Here is a 25,639-nt window from a genome sequence, read left to right as displayed (position 1 = left end):
TGGATGCTACTATTGTATATGAAACCAATTTTGTATTATGTATGTGTGTGTCCATAACTGTATTCTATTCTTTTCATTTAATGAAACAAGCATTTCCCAATGTTCCAATCAATTCCTTATAAAAATTACTTTTAAGTTTTTTATGTTTATTTATTTTTGAGAGAGAAAAAGAGAGACAGAGTGTGAGCAGAGGAGGGGCAGAGATAGAGGGAGACACAGAATGTGTAGTAGGTTCCAGGCTCTGAGCTGTCAGCATAGAGCCCAACACAAGGATCAAACCAAACCCATGGACCGTGAGATCATAACCTGAGATGAAGTTGGACACTCAACCGATTGAGCCACCCTTGCATCCCTAAAAATTACTTTTATAATGACAATACTCTATCATCCAAAATTTATCACCTGCCTACTGTTATGTACACTTAGGGTTATTTCTAGATTTGTTACTATAATTAATACTGCAATAAGTATTTTTTGATCAAAGTCTTTCTCCTTAATAATGCCAAAATGTTTTTTTCTAAGAGGGTTATACTCCAACCACCAGTGTAAATATACTGTTCACCAAACTTCTGCAGCAATGGTTGGTCTCACTTCAATTTGTATTCATAATCTCAATTTAACCATTTTACCCTCTTAAAAAATTTTTACTCTCAAAAATGTCATTATACTTAGAAGTAGAATCACCTCAGACCTAAAAAATTTTCAAGATTTTGCCACATTTTCTTCATCTATCTTTTCTTTGTTACAGTATTTTTTCCTTTTCGTTTTTTTACACTGAAGATTTATTTTTTAGTTTATTTATTTTTGAGAGAGAGCAAGCGAATACAAGTGGGGGAGGGGCAGAGAGAGGAAAGAGTGAGACACAATCCAAAGCAAGCTCCAGGCTCTGAGCTGACAGCACAGAGCCCAACGTGGGGCTTGAATCCATGAACTGTGAAATCATGACCTGAGCCGAAGTCGGATGCTTAACCGACTGAGCCACCCACGTGCCCCAAACTGAAGGCTTATTTATTTTTTATTTTAGAGAAAGAGAGAGAGCATGCATGAGCGGGAGACAGGGGAAGAGGGAGAGAGAGAATCTTAAGCAGGCTCCACGCTCAGCATGGAGCCAGATGCAGGGCTCGATGTAACTAACCGTGAGATCGTGACCTGAGCTGAAATCAAGAGTCAGAGGCTTAACTGAGCCACCCAAGCACCCCAGATTTCATTTTTAAGTAATCTCTACACCCAATGTTGGGCTTGAACTTGTAACCCCAAGATCAAGAGTCACATGCTCCACCAACTAAGCCAGGCAGGTGCCACTTTGTTGCACTACAGTTAAACTTTGGTTTGTGAGCACAGTTCATTCTAGAAACATGCTTGTAAACCAAAGCACTTGTATATCAAAGTGAATTTCAAGAACCATCGGGTCAGTTGTGATCATGTGACATTTGGCATCATATTGCGAGACATCACTCATTTATCAAGTTAAAATTTGTTAGAAATGTTTGCTCACTTTGAGGAACAGTCACAATACAAGTTACATTCAAGGTTTTACTGTATTTTATTTTTTTTAATTTTTTTTAATGTTTATTTATTTTTGAGACAGAGAGAGACAGAGTATGAATGGGGGAGGGTCAGAGAGAGAGGGAGACACAGAATCTGAAGCAGGCTCCAGGCTCTGAGCTGTCAGCACAGAGCCTGGCGTGGGGCTCGAACTCATGGACCATGAGATCATGACCTGAGCCGAAGTCGGACACTTAATCGACTGAGCCACCCAGGTGCCCCAAGGTTTTACTGTATTTTAAAGCAAATCCCAGCTATCATGTCATTTTGCCCCTACTCTAAAAAAATTCTAACAGTTGGTTATACAACAATAGTGCTACTACCATGCCTAATAAAATTAACAATAATTCACTGGCACCATCTTCATTTGTTCTATAATCAAATTTCCTTGAATGTTTAAAAAATGTCCACTTATGGTTGGTTTGTTTGAATTGGGATTCAAAGAAGGTCAACACATTGCATTTGGTTATGTCTCTTAAATCTTTTTTAATCTAGAGCAATTAGATTACACTGTTCTCAGTATTTTTCCCATGCCATTTACTAATGCTGCAGTTGAGGGGTCAGCTCTCCAGGAGAACATTTCACACTCTAGCTTTATTTATTTGCTTCTGTTGGTGTCATTTAACTTGTTCCACTGCCTGAATTTCTTCTAGATGAAAATTATTTGCATTACATACATGCTTAAATTGGGAGAGTGAATACTTAACTAATGATACTATATACTCTATACTGTATCCTATCAGGGCATACACAAATGTCTGGATACCCCACCTTTAATAACACTAAAACTGATCAATGGAATGAGGTAATATTTTCTCTTGTGAACTGCGCCTATCTGCTCACTAGCATTTTAGTGTTTATCTAAGGATTAAGTTTATATATAAAATATTAATTATTTTGCCAACATTACAAATACCTTTGCCAATTCTGCACTTTAATTTTTTAAAAAAATTTTTTTAATGTTTATTTATTTATTTATTTTTTTAATGTTTATTTATTTTTGAGACAGAGAGAGACAGAGCATAAATGGGGGAGGGTCAGAGAGAGGGAGACACAGAATCTGAAACAGACTCCAGGCTCTGAGCTGCCAGCACAGAGCCTGACGCGGGCTCAAACTCACGGACCGCGAGATCATGACCTGAGCCGAGGTCGGCCGCTTAACCGACTGAGCCACCCAGGCGCCCCAATGTTTATTTATTTTTGAGACAGAGAGAGACAGAGCATGAACGGGGGAGGGTCAGAGAGAGGGAGACACAGAATCTGAAACAGGCTCCGGGCTCTGAGCTGTCAGCACAGAGCCCGACGCAGGGCTTGAACTCACTGACCGCGAGATCATGACCTGAGCCAAAGTCGGCCGCTTAACCGACTGAGCCACCCAGGTGCCCCTGCACTTTAATTTTTAAGTTACATTTTACAACAGAATTTTTTTTTTAAGTTTATTTTGAGGTGGGGGGAGGGGCAGAGAGAGAGAGAGAAAATCTCAAACAGAGAGGAGCCTGATGCAGGGCTCAAACCCATGAACTGCAAGAGCATGACCTGAGCCAAAATTAAGAGTAGGACGTTCGGGGCGCCTGGGTGGCTTAGTCAGTTAAGCGTTCTCCGACTTCGGCTCAGGTCATGATCTCACGGTTCATAAGTTCAAGCCCTGCATCAGGCTCTGTGCTGACAGCTCCAAGTCTGGAGCCTGTTTTGGATTCTGTGTCTCCCTCCCTCTCTCTCTCTCTGCCCCTCCCCCACTTGCACTCTGTGTGTGTCTCTCTCTCAAAAATAAACATTAAAAAAAAAGTATATATATAAAAAAAGAGTTGAACGCTCAACCACCTGAGCCACCCAGGTGCTCCATAAAACAAGTAATTTTAAAACATAGCCTTGTTAAAATAAAAAGTGCTCTCTACTGCCACTTTGTAAGTATAGGAAATCTACCAGAGACTTAAAAAACTGTAACTTATTTTCTTTTATTTCTCCTTTAATGATTAACATAAAAAAATATAGCTGCATAATTTACTTTATTAAAAAAAATTTTTTAATGTTTATTTTTGAGAGAGAGACAGAGCACGAGCGGGGAAGGGGCAGAGAGAGAGAGGGAGACACAGAATCTGAAACAGGCTCCAGGCTCAGAGCTGTCAGCACACAGCCTGACACAGGGATGGAACTCGGGAATGGTGAGATCACGACCCGAACCGAAGTCGGACACTTAACTGACTGAGCCACCCAGACACCCCTATTTGCATAATTCATTTAAAATCTACTGGGTATAGGATATAAAGTCAAGTTCTAATCTAAACAGATCTCCCATTAATTGTTCCAATATCATAACTTCTCTTTTCCTTAGATACACTGTGCTTCCTCTAGCATATATTCAATTATTAATATTTTCACAGGCTGCAGATTCTGTTCTGTTAACCCATTTTTACATTATACAGTTGACCCTTGGACAAAGTTGGGGGAGGTTAGGGGTGCTGACCTCAAATCCCTGCAGTTAAAAATCCACACACAAAAAAAATCTGATTCCCCATTAATTTAACTACTGATAGCCTACTGCTCCCTTACCAATAACACACACAGTTGATTAACGTATTTTGTATGTCCTATGTATTATATACTGTATTACAATAAAGTAAGCTAGGGGCACCTAGGTGGCTCAGTCAATTAAGCATCCGACATCAGCTCAGGTCATGATCTCACAGTTTACGAGTTTGATCCCTGAGTCGGGCTCTGTGCTGACAGCTCAGAGCCTGGAGCCTGCTTCAGAATCTGTGACTGCCTCTCTCCTGCTCACACTGTCTCTCAAAAAATAAATAAATGTTAAAAAATTAAAAAAAAAATAAAGCTAGAAAAAAATGTTATTATAATCATAATGAAAAGACATTTATACTACTTTACTGATTGACAAATATCCAGGTATAAATGGACCCAAGCAGGTCAAACCCATGTCCTTCAAGGGTCAGCTATACTGTATTATCTCCAAAGCTATAGCTAGCTTATCTTCCTTCAGTACAGCTGCATTTTGAAACATTTCTTATATTCTCACCTGTTTATTTTTCCAGAGTAAATTTAGAGTAATGCTAAGTTCCAAAAGAGAGGAAATTTTGGTATTTTTAATTTGAATTAATTAGGCTGCTATATTAATGTGGAGAAAGGATTAACTTTCTAGTAACAATGAAGAATTATCAACACATTATTCCTCATTGTAGCAAAGCATTAATACTTATGAATTTGTATTCAACATTCCCCAAAAGAACTTATTCATAAAGGTTTCAACATATTTCCTATTACGGCTATTTTTAAATATTTCACATATTTTATTGCTAGTATGACTCACTATCCCTCCTAATACTAACTTCTCAGACTAAAATTGATACAAAAGTTTACTTATGGTAAATTGTCTCAGCTTTTGTTTCTCTGGAATTATCTTTATAAGGTTTGAATGGTTCTTGCAAGTAGTTTTGCTTTGTACCTATAAATGCTATAAAATACTTTTCACAACTGCCACCTGGCTTCCACTGTTGCTGTTGAGAAGTCTGTGGTCAATCTAATTGTAGTCTTGTGTATGGGATGCCTTTCTGTCTTCTCTTTAGCATTGTTTTTTATTTTTTATGTGGTAAAATAAAGCTTGCCATTTTAACCATTTTTTAAATGTGTTAACTCAATGGCATTAATTATATTCACAATGCTGTACAACCACTAGCACTACCTATTTCCAAAACTTTTCATTATCCTAAACAGAAACTCTGGAGGCGCCTGGGTGGCTCAGTGCTTGAGTGTCCAACTTTTTATTTCAGCTCAGGTCATGATATCATGGTTCATGAAGTCAAGTCTGACCTCAGGCACTGTGCTGACAGCCTGATAGCGTAGAGCCTGCCTGGGATTCTCTCTCTCTCTGCCTCTCCCTTGCTCATGCTTTCTCTCTCTCTCTCAAAATAAACAAACATTAAGGAAAAAAAAAACCCAAAAAACAAAAAATGAGAAACTCTGTACCTGTTAAACAATTAACTCCCTGTTACCCCCTCCCCTAGCTCCTGACAACTTATCTGTCTCTATTTGGATATGCTTATTCTAGATATGTTAGCAATTTTTTTAATGTTTATTTATTTTTGAGACAGAGAGGAGAGAGAGCGCATGCATGCATGCATGCAAGTTGGGGAGGGGCAAAGAAGAGGTGGGAACAGGATCAAAGTCAGACACTTAACCGAGCCAAAGTCAGGCGCTTAACCAACTGAGCCACCCAGGTCCCCTCCACCATTTTAAGTGTGCAGTTCAGTAGTGTCAAGGGCATTCACACTGTTGTACAATCAATCTCCACAACTCTCTTCATCTTGCAAAACTCAAACTCTATACCCATCAAACATCATCTCCCCTTGTCCCCTACAACCACCACTGTACTTTGTAAATTTGACTACTATAGTTACTTCATCCAAATGTCATCACACAATACTTGTCCTTTTGTTTTTGTTTGTTGTTAAGCTCTTTTCAAAGTAATCTCTACACCCAATGTGGGGCTGGAGCCCACAACCCTGAGGATCAAGAGTCGCACACTCCACCACTGGGCCAGCCAGGCACCTCGGTACCTGTCCTCTTGTCACTGGCTTATTTCACTTAGCATAATGTCTTCAAGGTTCATCCATGCAGGATTCTCTCCTTTTTAGGGTTGAATGGCATTCCACTTTATGTATGAACCACATCTTGCATACCCATTCTTCTGAAAATTGGTACTTGGATTGCTTCTACCTTTTGGCTATTGTGAATAAAGCTGTTTTGAACCCTCATGTACAAATATTTGAGTTGCTGCTTTCATTTCTGAGGAGTAAAGAACCAAAAGCAGAACTGCTACCTTATACAGAAATTCTATGTTTAGTGTTTTTAAGGAATCATCAAACTGTTTTCCATAGCAGTTACACCATTTTACATTCCTACCAGAAACATAGAAGGTTTTCCCCATCCTAACACTGGTTATTTTCTGGTTTGGTTTGGTTTTGTAATTTTATTACAATGACTGGGTGTGGACTTCTTTTTTATTTATCCTGCTTAGTGTATGTTATGTTGCTTTACTGCAGATTCATGTTTTTCATCATTTTCAGAGAGTTCTCAGCTATTACCTCTTCAAAAGAACTCAGAAGTTCTCTCCTCTAGAAAGTTATTTGATATTAATTAGGCCTCTTATTCCAATCTTTTTTCCACCTCTCTCCAACTGCTGTATTTAATTTCTTCAGAACTAACTTTTTAAAAATATTTTTTAATGTTTATTTATTTTTGAAGGATAGGGACAGAGTGTAAGCAGGGGAGGGGCAGAGAGAGAGGGAGACACAGAATTCAAAGCAGGCTTCAGGCTCTGAACTGTCAGCACAGAGTCTGACACTGGACTCGAACTCACAAGCCGTGAGATCATGACCTGCGCTGAAGTCAGACACTTAACCAACTAAACCACCCAGGCGCCCCTCTTCAGAACTAATTTCTAGCTTAATCTTTTTCCTTTGTAGAATTCCTGTTGGTTCTTTTTCAAATCTATCTACGTATCTTATCCATTGTTCATTTTATTCCATTTAATCTTTAACATTTCTCACATAGTTGTCTTACATATTCTTTCTGATAATTCTATCTGAAGTTCACTGTAAGGGGATCTAAAGCTGTTGATTCTCCTTCACAGTGGTCTGTCTTCCAATGTGTTTGGTTATTTTTTATTATAAGCACATATCTCTTTGATTTTAATCTATGGGGTTCCTGGTGGTCTAAGAAGGAAATGTATTCTTCGAGAGAAAATTTATACCATAAGCCAGGGGTGTTCAGGACTCAAAATCACTTTATCTCTTTTCTCCAGAGTCCCAGTCTAACCCCCAGATCGCATGGTATTGACATAGGCATATTGGTTAACGTCAGCTCTGATAGTTTACTATGTTCATTATTGCTAGGTCAGCTTATATTTGGTCAAGAATGTAACTGTTTTATAAAAAAAGGAACCCTTTGGAATTGATGGCTGGCCATTCAGCCAGAAGTCAAATCATATTATCTATAAATGTATGTCTTTCCAACTGGACTACAGAGCTTCTTCACAGCAGAGATAATAACTTATTTGTTGTTTCTTGGGCACCTACAACGTGCTCACTAAATAGTAACTGAATACATGACAACTGGTTTTGGTTATTTTCAAACCAAACTATTCACTATGAAGTCCTCAAGTAAAATATATTGGAAAAGTAGCAACTGTTAAGAAAATATACAATTAAGACCAGGTTATAATATTGTAAAAGCAGCACCCAAGATGGAGAAACTAGAGGTTTTAGTTCTGGTTTAGTAAGAAGTCTTTGGGGGGCTAGATTGGTTTGTTTATTTATTTAGATTTTATTTTTTAAGGGCCACCTTGGGTGGCTTGGTCGGCTGAGTGGCCCAACTCTGGATTTCAGCTCAGGTCATGATACCAGGGCTGTGGGATCAAGCCCCGCATGGGGCTCTGTGCTGAGCATGGAGCCTGCCTGGGATTCTCTCTCTCTCTCATCTTCTGCCCCTCCCCACTTTCTCTCTCTCTCTAAAGAAAATAAAAAATTAACAACAACAAAAAACTTTCTAAAAGATTTTATTTTTAAAGTAATCTCTATACCTGACATAGGGCTTGAACTTAACCCTGAGACCAAGAGTCCCATGCTCCACCAACTGAGCCAGCCAGGTATCTCTAGGTTTCTTCATTTGTAAAAGTGATTTTTACTAATTTGTTGGCTCTAAAATTCCTAAATTTGTTCATTATTTATACAAACACAGAACTCTCAAACTTCTACAGTTCAACCATCTCTCTCTCATATTTAGGAATTCTGTGAAAATAAAACCAAAACAAAACCCAGAATGGCAGTTTTATTTACCTTGTTACTCTAGGCCTCTATTTTAGCCATTACTGATCACAATCTCAATTTCTACAGAATGTACAATTATTACCACATACAACACAAGAAATTAATTATAAACTGTGTTGTTTGACTTATAAGTAACAAACAACAAGCTGACCTTATAGAATTGCTAAGATATCCAACAGATGCTTCCTTTGCTAGCAACCCCCCCCCCCCATTTCTGACTTTAAAACAGCGAAGTATTGGCAATTGGCAAATTATTTCAAAGCATAGAGTTGATGAAGAGTACAGAAGGATGGGGTGCCTGGGTGGCTCAGTCAGTTGGGTTTCGGATTCTTGGTTTCGGCTCAGGTCATGGTCTTGCGATTTTGTGGATTCAGGCCCTATGTGGGGCTCTGCACTGGCAGTGTGGAGCCTGCCTGGAGTTGTCTCTCTCTTGCGCTCTCTCTCTGCCCCTCCCCCACTCACGTTCTTTCAGAATAAATAAACTTAAAAAAAAAAAAAAAAAAGAAAAAGAGTACAGAAGGAGGTGCCCAGGAATCACAGTCAAAATAAACAGAGCTAAACAGCACAATCTTGTACCTCACTCAGGGGAGTATTTTTGATCAATATCTTATTTCTGGGATTTCATGTATCAGGTGTTTAGTGAATATTTGCTAACTGACTGAATGGAAGACTAAATAATAGGTCAACTTAAGGAAATAATCAGTATTTAATCAAAAACCTTGGAGTTTAGAAATTAGATGAAGATAGATTTTACCTCTAAAAACTTGCTACTCTGTATCTCCTAAAATAATCTCCATTTATACAACTTATCTTTTTTATTTGCCTATAACAAATATTTTCCCTAGTGTGTCACTTGTCATTAATTTTATGGTGTCTTATATAATGCAGAACTCTAATTCTGATGTAATTAAATTCATAAATATTTTATTATCAGTTCTTTGTGTCTTTATAACAGCTTTTTAACCATTAGAGTCATAAAAGTAGATTTGTTTCTAACATTTTTCTAATTATAAATTTTTTTTAATGTTTATTTATTTTTGAGAGAGAGAGAGAGAGAGAGTGAGAGCAAGTAGGGGAGGGGCAGCAAGAGAGGGGGAAAGAGGATCTATAGCAGAGAGCCTACGGTGGGGCTCAAACTCATGAACTGTGGGATCATGACCTGAATCCAAGTCAGATGCTTAACCAACTGAGCCACCTAGGTGCCCGTGTTTCTAACATTTTAAAAGTTTTGTTTTATACACTAAGGCAATTTATTTGGGATATATTTGTGTGTAAGGTATAGAAAAACATTTAATTTTATTTTTTCTGCACAGAAAGCCTACATTCCAAACTCACTTATTGAAGAGTTCATTTTTCCCCCAATGATTTGTAATGCACTTCTACCATTACAACTTCTCCCACATATGTATAGTTCCATTTCTGGGCTTTCTGTTTTGTTCCTTAAATCTATCCTTACACTGATACTACATTCATTTATAATTACTATAGTCAAATAATAAATCTTGATGTTTCGTAAGTTAAGTCCTACTCACTGCTAACCAACAGTCTTGGCTACTTCTAGACATTGACTCTTCTATATGAACTTTAGAATCAGTATAACAAGTTTTTTTAAATGTCCTATTGGGATTTTTATTAAAGTGTACTATACTTACATGCTATTACCTTTTTTAACAGTTTATAATTTTCTCCAGAGAAGTCTTAACACCCTTTTATTCTAGATACCAAATATGGCTTTATAACTTTTGTTACTGTTATGAATGTTTTTCTATATTTTTTGGTTGGTTATTTCTGACATATTGAAATAACCTATTGATTCCTAGATGTTGATTTGTACCCAGCAACCCTGCTAAATCCTTTTTAGCCCTTGGATTTCCTATGAAGGTAATCGCAAAGTCTCCATATATCTTTTTACAGTTTTATGATCCCACTGGTTACATTCTATAATTCTTTAACAACTACAAATTAGATTTACAAAGTAAGTATAAAGCAAATACCAGGGGAACCTGGGTGGGTGGCTCAGTCAATTAGGCTTCTTACTCTTGATTTTGGCTCAGGTCATGATCTCAAGAGTTCTTGAGTTTGAGCCCCATGTGGGGCTCTGTGCTGATAGTGCAGAGCCTGGTTTGGATTCTCTGTCTCCCTCTCTCTTATCTCTCCCCTGCTTGCACTCTCTCTTTTAACAACAAATTACAAATTGCAATGCAAGCATGATAACATATAAATTGTTTTCATTTTATCAAGCCTATAATACTATTCAATTATTTCACCATTTTTCTTCATCTAAATTACTGAAAATATTTTTCACAGCATATGGTGAAATCATTAGTGCCTTCACTTGATGCAAATAATTATGTATATATCAAAGCCATATTTAATCTGTTCTCATTAGCTTCTGATAAAGTAGTATCATCTCATGCCAAAATATGCAATCACCAAAAAAAACAAAAACAAAAAACCCCACACCAAAAAAACACACCAAAAAATGCAATCACAAACACATTAACACAGCTACTGAAAATGAGTTACAGAACTGCTATAAAATATTCATACAGGGGCATGGCCAATTTTCTTAAAAAAATTTTTTTTAACATTTATTTTTGAGAGACAGAGACAGAACACAAGACGGGTAGAAGCAGAGAGAGAAAGAGGGAGACACAATCTGAAGCAGGCTCCAGGCTCCAAGCTGTCAGCACAGAGCCCGATGTGGGACTCAAACCCATGAACCACGAGATCATAACCTGGATTGAAGTTGGACACTTAACTGACCGAGCCACCTAGGCACCCCAGCAATTTTCTTAATGTTAGGTGCTGACTTCCTTAGTGATTTCCTTGTATTTCTTCTATCTGTGGGACGGCTTGATAGAATCCATTTTATTAATACCAACAAATAGTTGTTTCATACCCCATGTGTAAGCCAAAAGGGCATGCTCATAGGTCTGACCATTCTTGGAGTTACTTTCTTCAAATTCACCAAACACCAGCAGCAACAATCAGGACAGCACAGTCAGCCTGAGATGTACCTGTAATCGTGTTTTCTATAAAGTCTGTGTCCTGGAGCATACTGAGGATCACATAAGACTTGCTGTCTTTAATTTTCACAGGGAGGTATCAATGGTGATGCCATGGTCACATTCAGCTTTCAATTTATCGAAGATCCAGGAGTACTTGAAGGAGCCCATTCCCATAAAAGCAGCTGCTTTCTCATATTTTTCGTCCCATCACATTTGTGATCAAGTGGCCAGCAGTGGCAGACTTGTTTTCCAACAACAACCAATGTTGATATAAATCCTCTCCTTTACCATTCTGGCTTGGCTTTAGCGGTGGTTTTCATGACACTTGTGTTTGGGTGGCAAACCCATTGCAAAACAGGGAGATGTTCTTATGGAAAGATTTCTGACTGCTGATCGAATTTATTCGGTGGTTATAGGATTATTAAGTCCTCAATTTTTTCTTTGAGCCATTTTAGTTACTTGTATTTTTGATGAATTAACCATTTTGTCTAAATTTCCAAATTCACTGGAATAAAGCCGTTCCTATTATTCTTTTATGGTCTGGAACATCTGTAATCATACCCACCTTCTACATTCTTTTTTCAAAGTTTTATTTATTTAAGTATTTACTCTACACCCCACATGGGACTCAAACTCATGACCCCAAGATCAAGAGTCATATGCTCAAGCGACTGAGCCACCCAGGTGCCCCAAGAACAGAGCCACCCAGGTGTCCCCAGTTTCCTATCTTAAAGTAGTTTTGTATCATTTATTATCAGTATTCTCATCTGCAAAATGAAGATAATACTTTTTGCCTCTAATTATATTATATAATTGGTTTGAGAGTCAAAGAAAAACAAACATGGAAAGGAATGTGTTAAATTATATACTAATATAAAAATATTTTTAAAAGAAGGGTCACAACAGTGATTTGGTAACATTAATTTGTTAATAATAATCACAGGAGTAATCGTTATTGTCAACCTCAACATCACAGCAGCAACTAACACTTATTAAGTGTTCATTATATGCCAGTGGCTTTTCTAAGCACTCTCTCTCTATAATATTAACTCATTTAGTTCCCACGCTCTATCGGGTGGGTACTATTATTGGCAGATTTATACAGATAAGAATATACAGATAAAAAAACTGATGCTAATTTATTTTTTTTATGGGTTTGATGTGGAAACCCACTAGTTTTATTTACTTTTCTTTTTCAAGTTTTTATTTAAATTCCAGTTAGTTAACATTTAGTATAATATTGGTTTCAGTAGTAGAGTTTTGTGATTCATTCACTTACATACAACACCCAGTGCTCACCACAAGTACCCTCCTTAATACCCATTTAGCTTACCCACTTCCCACCTCCCCTAAATTGAGGCTAATTTATATTGCCTAAAGTTATATAGCTGGAAGGTGGCAGAACCAGGATTCAAACCCAGGTACACTGGTTCCAGAGCCTATAGTGTTAAATCATCATAGCCTGAAGTGAATGAAAAGGATATCAGACACTGAGAAAGTAGTTAGAAGAATATCAAAATAATATAAATACATCAAATAGAGATGATAATGGGAAATTTAAAGGCAGAGAGAAAAGGAGGGAGAAACAGGAAAATAATCAGCCTCTGGTAACTAAGAAATGTAGAGACATGAATTTAAATTACTAAGGGGCCATTATAAGATGAAAAACTGTAAGTAAGACATTTTAAAAAAAATGAAAAAAAGGGGCGCCTGGGTGCTGGTTGAGCATCTGACTCTTGATCTCAGGTTGTGATCTCACAGTTTGTGAGATCAAGCCCCCTGTGGGGCTCATGCCGACAGTATGGAGCCGGCTTGGGATTCTCTCTGACCCCCTCCCCTGCTGGTGCTCTTTCTCTCTCTCTCTCTCTCAAATAATCATTTAAAAAAATGAAAAACTGTAAGTTAAGTTTAGGCGGACTATACTGTAAAATAGAAGCAACAGGTGGCTGGGTGTCTGGGTGGCTTAGTCTATTAAGTGCCCAGCTTCAGTCCAGGTCATGATCTTGCGGTTCGAGTTTGAGCCTCATATCAGGCTCTGTGCTGACAGCTCAGAGCCTGGAGCCTGCTTCGGATTCTGTGTCTCCCTCTCTCTCTGCCCTCCCCCCACTCACACTTTATCTCAGTCTCAAAAATAAATAATATTAAAAAAATTAACAACAAAAACAAATAATCCAGTGAAGAAATGGGCAAAAAACATGAATAGACACTTCTCTGAAGAAGACATCCAGATGGCCAACTGACACGTGAAAAAATGCTCAACATCACTCAACATCAGGGAAATAGAAATCAAAACCACAATGAGATACCACCTCACACCAGTCAGAATGGCTAACATTAACAACTCAGGCAACAACAGATGTTGGTGAGGAGGCAGAGGAAGAGGATCTCTTTTGCATTGCTGGTGGGAATGCAAGCTGGTGCAGCCACTCTGGAAAACAGTATGGAACTTCCTCAAAAAATTAAAAATAGAACTACCCTATGACCCAGCAATTACATTATTAGGTTATTTATCCAAGGGATACAGGTGTGTTGTTTCGAAGGGGCACATGCACCCCAATGTTTATAGCAGTGCTATCGACAATAGCCCAAGTGTGGAAAGAGCCTAAACATCCATGGACGGATGAATGGATAAAGAAGATGTGGTATATATATATACAATGGAGTATTACTCAGCAATCAAAAAGAATGAAATCTTGCCTGTGCAACTACGTGGATGGAACTGGAGGGTATCATGCTAAGAGAAAATAGTCAGAGAAAGACACGTATCATGTGACTTCACTCATATGAGGACTTTAAGAGACAAAACAAATGAACATAAGGGAAGAGAAGCAAAATTAATATAAAAACAGGAAGGGGGACAAAGCATAAGAGACTCATAAATATGGAGAACACAGGGTTACTGGAGGGAGTGTGGGGGGGGGGGGATGGGCTAAATGGGTAAGGGGCATCAAGGAATCTACTCCTGAAATCATTGTTGCACTATATGCTAACTAATTTGGATGTAAATTAAAAAAAAGAAAATTAACAACAAAAAAAGAAATAGGGGACTAAGAGTCAGAAAAAAGTCTCAATTCTATTCTCACCTCTTTTACTAAATTGACATTTTACTTTTGGGCAATTTCTTAACTGCACTGGGCTTCAGTTTTCTCATTTTGTAAAAAGAAATAATAAAATTCAATATGCTTCCCTGCAAAGTTAGTCACCGTGAGTTGCAAATAACATTTGTATAACAATTTTGAATTTATAACCTATTTCTACACAAACTGTGGGAGATCAAGAATCACACACTCTACTGACTGAGCCAGCCAGGCACCTCTATTTTATGTACTCTGATGTGGGTATAAATCTGTATTACACAGCACATTCAAGTAGGACCAAAATAAACACCTCAACTTAATAATCCAAAGGAAGGAAAAGGGATCGTTCTGTTTTTAATGGGTTAATACTAACAAATGGATCGGTAATATGCAATAGTCACATTATTTATACAAGCATATAATACTATGCTAGTCAATATATAATTTGAGTTAATATTTAACTATTTTGATTGTTCCATATAATTGTTTATCCTCCAGTTGGGTGTGTATGCCTCTTAAACCAAATAAACAACTTGCAAATATGGGTGAAACACCAGGAAAACACTATTAATACAGAGTAAAAGTAAGATCAAATGTTAAGTATTCCATACTTTGGGAAACACTGCATACAATTTCACTAAGGATAGAATAAATCAATACGAGGTTGGGAATAAATATTTCCACATCTCTTTAATTACACAGACGTCATAGAGGGTGCAAGATTTCAAAAAGACTGAAAGAAGAAAGGAAATGTGTAAAAGAATATGGAAACAGAAGAAACAGTTGAAAAGTACTCCCAACCAAAGAATATGACCAAGAGATATATATGGTCAAGGTAGTAAAGAGGGAGAGAGTAAATAACAAACAAGTTTTCAAAAAGGGAAGAAAGAAGGGCGCCTAGATGGCTCAGTTGGTTAAGGGTCTGGCTTCGGCTCAGGTCAAGATCTCAGGGTTCGAGAGTTTGAGCCCTGCATCAGGCTCTTAGCTGTTGGTGGAGAGCCTACTTCAGATCCTCTGTCTCCCTCTCTCTGTGCCCCTCTCCAACTTGTTCTCTCTCTCTCAAAAATAAATAAAAACATTAAAAAAAAAAAAGAGAAGAAAGAATGTTTAAAAGAAAAATATGTGTATTAGTGGGAAAGTTACATGAACAATTTGAGCAAAATATCCTTCAGTCTTTAAGCATGTAGAATTATTAACAATTCTTACTAACAGGTAAAAAGGTGAACTAAAATTCGTAATTTTCTAAGCTTAGATCCCAAAAAGCAGTAAGAATTTACTTACTTCACTAGAGCAGCTGCTTCAGGAAGGACATCAGCAAATGATTCACGGAAAATGATTGCGTTTTTCCTTTTGCAGTTCTGGATGACATCATTAGCAAGGTAGAAGAGATTCAAACGGTGGGGATAGGCAGCTAGAAATGACAAAAGACAATAAATTAAACCAAATGAGTCAAATTACACTTAGTTCAATTATTCTAAATACAGTATTCTCAAACTGTGTAAACTATTATATGGGTGTATAACAGATAAACAGAAAAATGAACTAATGGATCAATTTATTGAAATTGGTACCTAAAAACCTTGACTACTTCAGGTTAATTTTCTGCTCAAGGTGCTCCTTGGGTAGATTTCCATTTCACTTTGTAAATGTTTGGCACTAAAAACCTCATTATCTCTGGAGAAGCTAAAATGAAATTGTTCTCCGGAAGCTCAGCTAACTGCAAATACACCAGGGTTAATGGAAAGAGTATGGGCTTTAGAACCACCCAGAATGTGACCTTAGGCAAACTGCTTAACCTCCTCTACATTATTATTGTAGATAGACTCTTTTTTTTTTTTTAATCAACTAGTCCACTTACTACTCAGATACACCTAAATCCTGCTATCTGCTACTTACAGCACTAGGTCCTAGGACATAAGTAATTTGACCACACACCTAGATCAAGTTTTTCTTTTCTTTTTTTTTTTTTTTTAATTTTTTTTTCAACGTTTATTTATTTTTGGGACAGAGAGAGACAGAACATGAACGGGGAGGGGCAGAGAGAGAGGGAGACACAGAATCGGAAACAGGCTCCAGGCTCTGAGCCATCAGCCCAGAGCCCAACGTGGGGCTCGAACTCACGGACGGTGAGATCGTGACCTGGCTGAAGTCGGACGCTTAACCGACTGCGCCACCCAGGCGCCCCAAGTTTTTTCAAAGGCCAAATCAATCTGCCTTCTAGAACCTCAAGCAAAACCACCCCAAGTTTCATTATATCCTAGACAAGTTTAATGTCCTTTTGGATGATCCATCACATTTTCTAGTCTCTCAATATCTTATCTTAAATTCAGTGACCTCCAAGAACCACTCTTCTGTGCATTTTAAAATCCCCTTTTCTGACCACAGCCTCCTACTCTCCTTCTATCTGTTCATCAAGATCTAAGTTCTATATTTTCTCTAACTTTAGTCACTTTTTTTTACTCAATTTTTTCTCTATCAATTCCACAGTCTTTGATCTATTATTTAAACCATTCTTTTATTAAAACGTTCATTTTCGGGGCGCCTGGGTGGCTCAGTTGGTTAAGCGTTCGACTTCGGCTCAGGTCACGATCTCGCGGTCCGTGAGTTCGAGCCTCGCGTCGGGCTCTGTGCTGACTGCTCAGAGCCTGGAGCCTGTTTCAGATTCTGTGTCTCCCTCTCTCTCTGACCCTCCCCCATTCATGCTCTGTCTCTCTCTGTCTCAAAAATAAATAAACGTTAAAAAAAAAATTAAAAAAATAAAAAAATAAAAAACGTTCATTTTCTTTTCCTTTTCTTCCCTAATCTAGCCTTTCCATCACATGCATTCAACAAAATCCTAAATCTGGATCAATCTAAATACCTTTACTGCACCTTTATTTCTGCTCCTGGATTGTGCTGGAGAAAAATCATACCATCAGGAGGACTGAAACCATATAAATCTAATCTCCTTCAACTGGGCCCTTGCCACTACAATGCTACAGTGCTTCCACATGTTCTTTTTTTTTTTTTTTTTTTTTTTTGGTAATCTTTATTTTTGAGATTGAGAGTATGAGCAGGGGAAGAACAGACATAAATAAAGGGACACACAGAATCTGAAGATGCTCCAGGCTCTGAGCTGTCAGCACAAAGCCCAACATGGGGCTCAAACTCAAGAACAGTGAGATCATGACCTGAGCCAAAGTCAGACGCTTAACCGACTAAACCACCCAGGTGCCCCTGCTTCCACATGTTCTTAATCAGCATCCTCTTTCATCTGTTAAGAGTGATTTCAAATTTTTACCACTCTTCTCAAGCCCCCTGTTTCACCACATTCCTTCTCACTCTCAACAGATAAGTTTATATGCTACTCTACAGAGAAAGCAGAAGTCATTAGATGGAAATTCTGTTTTCTCAAAAAATGTATCCATATTTAAACCCAACCAAATCAACTTACCTGAGTCAGTTAAGATCTTTTAGATTCAGGTATCTAAAAGAGTCCTCACTGTCTCCACTTTAACTCCTGTAACTATACGAGAGACTTTTTTTTTTTTTTTTTTTTTTTTGCTGTGCTTAAAATATGCAATCTACTATGCTTAAGAATTTTACACAAATTATGCTATCTCATTTATGTTGCCACCAAACAGCAATTACCAAGGTTACCAGTAAATTCCAAATTATTAAACCCAATGAAAAAATTTAAAATGTTACTTCATTGTGGCTTCTGGCACAATGTTATGGTAATGTTATGGTAATTCCTCTTTCCATTTCTGTCACAGCCACCTTCCTGGTTTTCCTACCTCTCTGGTTCCTTCTCCATATAGGCAAATATCTACATATATGTGCAGATAGACTGCTCCATCCATGACCATCCTCCTTTAAATGTTGAAGCTCCCCAGGGTTCTCTCCTGAGCACTCTTCTCAATTCACCCATGGCATGATGTTTTAAGATTTCAGGTTTTAAGTCAGATAGTTTGCTCCATTCCTGACTTTGTCGCTTATCAGCCTTGGGGTTTTTTACACTACTTAACTCTCCTATATTACACTTTCTTTTTCTTTGTAAAATGACAACTTCATACAGTTGTTATAAGAATTAAATGAAGGGGCGCCTGGGTGGCTCAGTTGGTTGAGCATCCGACTTTGGATCAGGTCATGATCTCATGGTTGAGTTCAAGCCCTGTGTCCGGGCTCTGTGCTGACAGCTCAGAGCCTGGAGCCTGCTTTGGATCCAGTGTCTCTGTCTCTCTCTGCCTCTCCCCGATTGATGCTCTGTCTCTCTGTCTCTCTGTCTCTCTCTCTCTCTCTCAAAAATAAAAAGAAAAGAATTAAATGGAATAATGTATGTAAAGCATTCAGGACAGTGCTTAGCACACAGAAAATGGAATGCTACCTGCAAAACCGTCCACTTGTACCACTTTAACTCCCCCCACTTATGCATCAATGACTCCCATGTCCACAGATACCAACCCTGGATTTCCCTTTATCAGTCAATGCACACACCCACGTCCATGTCTCAGAGGCACCTTGAGCTTGACTTTTCAATATTTTATTACTAATCTTCCTCCTCTTCTGTTACTGCTCTTGTATTTAGCCAGAATTTTAGCAACATTTTTGGACTCTTCCTACTCCATAGGAGACCCTCACCATATTTGATAAGTCTCCAAGTCCAGCCACTTTTTACTCCAATAATATTTGTCAAAGCTTTCCCCTCTTTTCCTTCTCTTCTTCCTGTTGCTCTTTGCTGGCTCCATCACCTTTTACCTGGACTACTACTGCAGTACCCTCCTAACTGGTACCTTGCCTCTAGACTTAGTCCCCTCAAGTTCACTCTCTCAATTGCTAAATTTGCTTCTCATTATCTAATTGTCTCCCATATCGAATCTGTCAACGACTTCCAACTGCTCACTGGAAAATGCCTAAACACCGTGGTCTTCATTTATGATCTGGATCTTACCTTCTCTTTCAGTCTCATCTCTTCCCCTTCAAAGTTCTATCTTTAAGGAAGAACTCACAGTTCCCAGAAACCTTGCACATGCGTTCACTCTCTCTCTCTCTCTGAATTTTCCTTTTCTAGGAGAACCCATCCTAAATATCTTGTGTTTTCTACTCATCCATGGGAAAAAGTCCAAAATTTTAAATTTAATTCATGACAGATTCTGGTCTCCCCCCCCCCCCCCCATCTTATCTCTACTTCTTCCCCAAACAAACCTCCCCAAACTATTTTACTGCAATTTCTTCTCAATGTAAAACCTACACTCTATAGTCAAATCACTACTGAAAGTCAGAAGAATGAGAAAAATTGGCTGAGGTAGCCTGAGAAGATGCCTAAAGGCAGTGGGATTTGAGAAGACCCATCCTGAATGCTTTCCAAACCCTCCACAGAGTTCTTGCTTACTTGTTTTCTTTAGGTGCAGTTTACTGACCTACAATTTGTTCTCATCATCAAGCCCCACCTCCTACCCTTGTCTTACCACCCATTTCAACAGGTTAATTCCTTTCCCTCCTTCAACTCTCAGCTTACATATGACATCTTCCATGAAGCTTCCCCTGACTCCGTAAGATAAGGCCTTTAGTACATCCTGAACCCATATCTGTCATGCATTTATCACATTGTAGTGTACTTCTCTGCAATTTCCACTAGAGTATAAGCTCCCCAAAGGCTGGAATTCTGTCTTGTTTATTGCTAAGTCCTCAATGACTAATTGAGTGTGTGGCGGGTGCTTAAATAATATATGTTAAATGTCTGATGAAGAAGTTGTATTTTTGTAGGCAGGAAGAGTTTTCTATGTGTTAGACATTTTCAAAGATGATACAAATATTTACTTAATTTATTTTTAGAGAGAATGAGTGTGAGCAGGAGACAGGGGCAGAGGGAGAGAAATAGAGAATATTAAGTAGGTTCCATGCTTAACACAGAGCCCGATGCAGGACTCAGTCCCTCAACTCTGGGATCATGACCTGAAATGAAATCGAGAATCAGACACTCAACAGCCTAAGCCGCTCAGGCACTTCAAGATGACACATATATTAACTGATATCCTTACAACAACCCTATGAGGTTGGTACTATTAGCTGCATTTAACAGATAGAATGGCATGAACTGTCCAAAGTATGAAGTAAGTAAGTACTGAAGCTGGAATTTAAATTCAGACAGTCTGGGGGCACCTTGGTGGCTTAGTCAGTTGAGCATCTGACTTCAGCTCAGGTCATGATCTCACAGCTCATGGGTTTGAGCCCCGCGTCGGGCTCTGTGCTGACAGCTCAGAGCCTGGAGCCTGCTTTGGATTCTGTGTCTCCATATCTCTCTTTGCCTCTCCTCCACCCCTCCCCCTGCCGCTGCACTCTGTCTGTCTGTCTGTCTGTCTGTCTGTCTGTCTCTCTCAAAAAGTAAGTATTGGGGCGCCTGGGTGTCTCAGTCGGTTAAGTGTCCGACTTCGGCTCAGGTCATGATCTCACAGTCCGTGAGTTCGAGCCCCGCGTCGGGCTCTGTGCTGACAGCTCAGAGCCTGGAGCCTGCTTCCAATTCTGTGTCTCCCTCTCTCTCTGACCCTCCCCCATTCACGCTCTCTCTGTCTCAAAAATAAATAAACATTTTAAAAAATTAAAAACAAAAAAAGTAAGTATTAAAAAAAATTAAATAGAGGGGCACCTGAATGGCTCAGTTAAGCACCCAACTTCAGTTCAGGTCATGATCTCACGGTCCATGAGTCTGAGTCCCACGTCAGGCTCTGTGCTGACAGCTCAGAGCCTGGAGCCTGCTTCAGATTCTGTTTCCCCCTCTCTCTGCCCCTTCCCTGCTCATGCTCTATCTCTCAAAAACAGGTAAACATTAAAAATAAAAATTAAAAAAATAATAATATTTTTAAATACATACAATCTGGCTCCAAAGTCTATAGACTTCTTAATCACTACTGATTTCTTTTTTTTTAATTTTTTTATTTTGGGGGGGGGGGAGTACGAGCTGGGGAAAGAGACAGAGGGAGAGAGAAAGAATCTCAAGCAGGCTCCATGCCCAGCTCAGAGCCTGACATGGGGCTTGATCCCATGATGGAGAGATCATGACCTGAGCCAAAACCAAGAGTCAGACGCTCAATCAACTGAGCCACCTAGGCGCACCAATCACTACCTACTTCTATTTGTGTCTCAGACCAGGACATGGGTTTGGCTGGAAGAACAGTGGGAGAATAGGCAGAGATGACAAATTCTGATGGTTACTATATATTGAGCTAAGAAAGTTTTAACCCTTATTTTGTGGCTAACAAAGACCATGAAGTTTTTATAAAAAAGGGTGTGTTAGAAAAAGCTGCAGGTAATTTTATTGTTTGAAATAATAAAAAGAGCTAATAACACAGCAAGAAAACAACCAGACAAATCTATAAAGTGAGATATTCTGCAGGGCAACTGGCCCAATCCATTAACAAATCGGTGGCATATGGACTTCAAGCTGTATTACAAAGCTGTATGTAATCATCAAGACAGTATGGTACTGAAACAAAAACAGACACTGATCAATGGAACAGAAGAGAGAACCCAGAAATGGACCCACAAATGTATGGCCAATTAATCTTTGACAAAGCAGGAAAGAATATTCAATGGAATAAAGAGTTTCTTCAGCAAGTGGTGCTGGGAAAACTGGACAGCAACATGCAGAAGAATGAATCTGGACCACTTTCTTACACCATTCACAAAAAGAAACTCAAAATGGATGAAAGACCTAAATGTAAGACAGGAAGCCATCAAAATCCTCGAGGAGAAAGCAGGCAAAAACCTCTTTGATCTTGGCCGCAGCAACTTCTTATTCAACATGTCTCTGGAGGCAAGGGAAACAAAAGCAAAAATGAACTATTGGGACCTCATCAAGATAAAAAACTTCTGCACAGCAAAGGAAACAATCAGCAAAACTAAAAGGCAACGGACAGAATGGGAGAAGATATTTGCAAACGACATATCGGATAAAGGGTTAATATCCAAAATCTATAAAGAACTTATCAAACTCAACACACAAAAAACAAATAATCCAGTGAAGAAACGGGCAAAAGGCATGAATAGACACTTCTCCAGAGAAGACATCCAGATGGCCAACAGACACATGAAAAAATGCTCAACATCACTCATCATCAGGGAAATAGAAATCAAAACCACAATGAGATACCACCTCACACGTGTCAGAATGGCTAACATTAGCAACTCAGGCAACAATAGATGCTGGCGAGGATGCGGAGAAAGAGGATCTCTTTTTGCATTGCTGGTGGGAATGCAAATTGGTGCAGCCACTCTGGAAAACAATATGGAGGTTCCTCAAAAAATTGAAAATAGAACGACCCTATGGCCCAGCAACTGTACTACTAGGTATTTATCCAAGGGATACAGGTGTGTTGTTTCAAAGGGGCATATGCACCCCAATGTTCATAGCAGCACTATCAACAATAGCCAAAGTATGGACAGAGCCCAAATGTCTATCAATGGATGAATGGATAAAGAAGATGTGGTATATATATATACAATGGAGTATTACTCAGCAATCAAAAAGAATTAAATCTTGCCATGTGCAACTACGTGGATGGAACTGTAGGTTCCATGTTAAGTGAAATTAGTCAGAGAAAGACAAATATATGACTTCACTCATACGAGGACTTTAAGACACACAACAGATGAACACAAGGGAAGAGAAGCAAAAACAATATAAAAACAGGGCAAAATATAAGAAACTCTTAAATATGGAGAACAAACAGAGGGTTACTGAAGGGATTGTGAGAGGGGGGATGGGCTAAATGGGTAACGGGCACTAAGGAATCTACTCTTGAAATCACCGTTGCACTATATGCTAACTTGGATGTAAATTTTTAAAAATTAAAAAAAGTAAATAGAAAAGGCAAAACAAAACAAAAACAAATCAGTGGCATAAAACGTAGTGGAGAGATGAAGGGTCTCAAGAGACAAAATAATCTGATGTAATTAATTTGTGTTCCTGAACTGCACAAAGGTTTGGACTAATCATCTGTAAATAACATTTCTGGATAAACTAAAGAAATCTGAATTCTGGGATTAGATAAAATGAAAATTTACTGAAAAAGAAATTAGAAAAAAAAAAACCATCAACTGCTCAATACTTAGGCTATGGATGAAATAAGAACTCTGGTAATTAAAACTTTTTTAAAATAAAGAGTCAACCTTTAAAAAAACAAAAACGAAAACAAAAACAGGGGTTCCTAAGTGGCTCAGTCGGTTAAGTGTCTGACTTTGGCTCAGGTCATGATCTCACAGTTCGTGGATTTGAGTCCTGCATCGGGCTCTGTGCTGACAGCTCAGAGCCTGGAGCCTGTTTCAGATTCTGTGTCTCCCTCTCTCTCTGCCCCTCCCCAACTCACACTCTGTCTCCCTCTGTCTCAAAAATAAACATTAAAAAAAATAAAAAAATTTAAAAACCCCAGTAAGTACAGTGATTTCATGTTAGAAAAAAAAATCAGTGAAAGAGATCAGAAAGGATATGGAATTAAGGTTTTTTTTAATCTTTATTTTTTATTTTTGAGAGAGAGACAGAGAGACAGAGTGCGAGTGGGGGAGGAACAGAGAAATACAGAGAGGAACAGAGAGATACAATATGCGAAGCAGGCTCCAGGCTCCGAGCTGTCAGCACAGAGCCAGATGTGGGGCTCCAACTCACGAACCGTGAAATCATGAACTGAGCTGAGGTCGGACGCTCAACCAACTGAGCCACCCGGGCACCCCAACTAGTTGTCTTGAAGTAATCTGCATTTCAGCCTGGACCTTTCTTTGAACTGCAGACTCAAATATCCAACTGCCTCCCCAACACCTCCCCTTGCATATCTAATTCACAGTTTAGCCTCAACATGTGACCTTCCAATCTCTTCCTCCAAACTGTCTCCTCCTATGGTCTTCTCATCTCAGTAAATGGCATTTCTTCTGGTGGCTTTTTTCAGCCAAAAATCTTGAGTCACCCTTGACTCCTCTTTCTTTTTAAAAATGTTTATTTATTTATTTTGAGAGAGAGAGAGTGCACGCTCCCAACATGAGAGCGGGTGGGGGGGGGGGCAGATAAAGAGTGAGGGAGAGAGAATCTCAAGCAGGCTCCACGCTGTCAGCACAGGGCCCAATGAGGGGCCCAATCCCACAAACCAGTGAGATCATGACCTGAGCCAAAATCGAGTCAGATGCTTAACTGTCTGAGCCACCCAGGCTCCCTTCTTTCTCTTTCATATTCTACATCCAAAGTCACAATACAGATCTCATTAATGCTATCTTTAGGAAGTTACAAATGTGGAAGGGGGGAAGATTAGAATAAACCCTGTTATGTTGGGACTGTAACTGGAGTCTTGGTATAAACCTCATAGTTATATACAGAACTACAGAGGGAAGAAATGTCTGTGTATACGTGTGTGTGTATACATACAACTATTTCCTAAATCTTTCCACGGAAAGGCCTAGAAGTGATAATATCCCAGTATCTAATATCTAGATCTTGGTTTCAGAGAACCAGGGCTTCTTGGAGAAATGGCTGATTGGAGGCCAGGAAAGAAGGTTCAAGAGCTTGGAACACCTTGAACCAAAGTAAAAAAGTGCTCAAAGAATGATGTCAAAAGGACACAGGCTCTACCTTCAAGAGGTTCCTGCTGGCCAACTCTATGGAATGGACAAGTGCCAAGTGCCAACATCAGTAATAGTAAAGGATTATAACCACTGAATAAAACAGCAATCCATGAATACATATTGAAATAAACAGATGAAGGGGGAAAGCCCAGCTTTATAATCAAATGCCAATTAACCAATATATAAGGATTGATGGCATTAAAAAAAACCAGCATTTCACAACCATCACTGTAAGAACTGACACAAGCAACAATAATCATGGATGTTAAAGCTAGAGAGAGAAAGTTTAATGCAGAACGGGAAATTTATAAAGTCTCAAACTACTTCTCCACAAAACACTCACTTTACAGTGGAGAAACCTTATAGGTAAAAACCATCTTAAGCAAGTGACAGAAGTTAACATCACTATTAACAGGGCAGATCATGGGGCGCCTGGGTGGCTCAGTCAGTTAAGTCTCTGACTTTGGCTCAGGTCATGACCTTGCGGTTCGTGGCTTCAAGCTCCGCATCGGGCTCTGTGCTGACAGCTCAGAGCCTGGAGCCTGCTTCAGATTCTGTGTCTCCCCCTCTCTCTGCCCCTCCC

General features: G+C 38.9%; 1 protein-coding gene across 11 annotated transcripts in view; it reads right to left on the bottom strand.

The window, feature by feature from the left end:
• Positions 1-25,639, bottom strand: part of RPRD2 (regulation of nuclear pre-mRNA domain containing 2) — a 105,285-nt gene that overhangs the window by 39,520 nt on the left and 40,126 nt on the right. For all 11 annotated transcript variants that reach the window (XM_045033463.1, XM_023259120.2, XM_045033466.1 and 8 more), the window contains exon 2: positions 15,754-15,883. In XM_045033463.1, coding sequence (XP_044889398.1) covers positions 15,754-15,883 — 130 coding nt within the window. The remainder of the gene's footprint in view (positions 1-15,753; positions 15,884-25,639) is intronic.

Source organism: Felis catus, chromosome C1 (assembly GCF_018350175.1).
Source record: "Felis catus isolate Fca126 chromosome C1, F.catus_Fca126_mat1.0, whole genome shotgun sequence".
Lineage (NCBI taxonomy): Eukaryota > Metazoa > Chordata > Mammalia > Carnivora > Felidae > Felis > Felis catus.
This window is presented reverse-complemented; position numbering and strand designations above follow the sequence as displayed.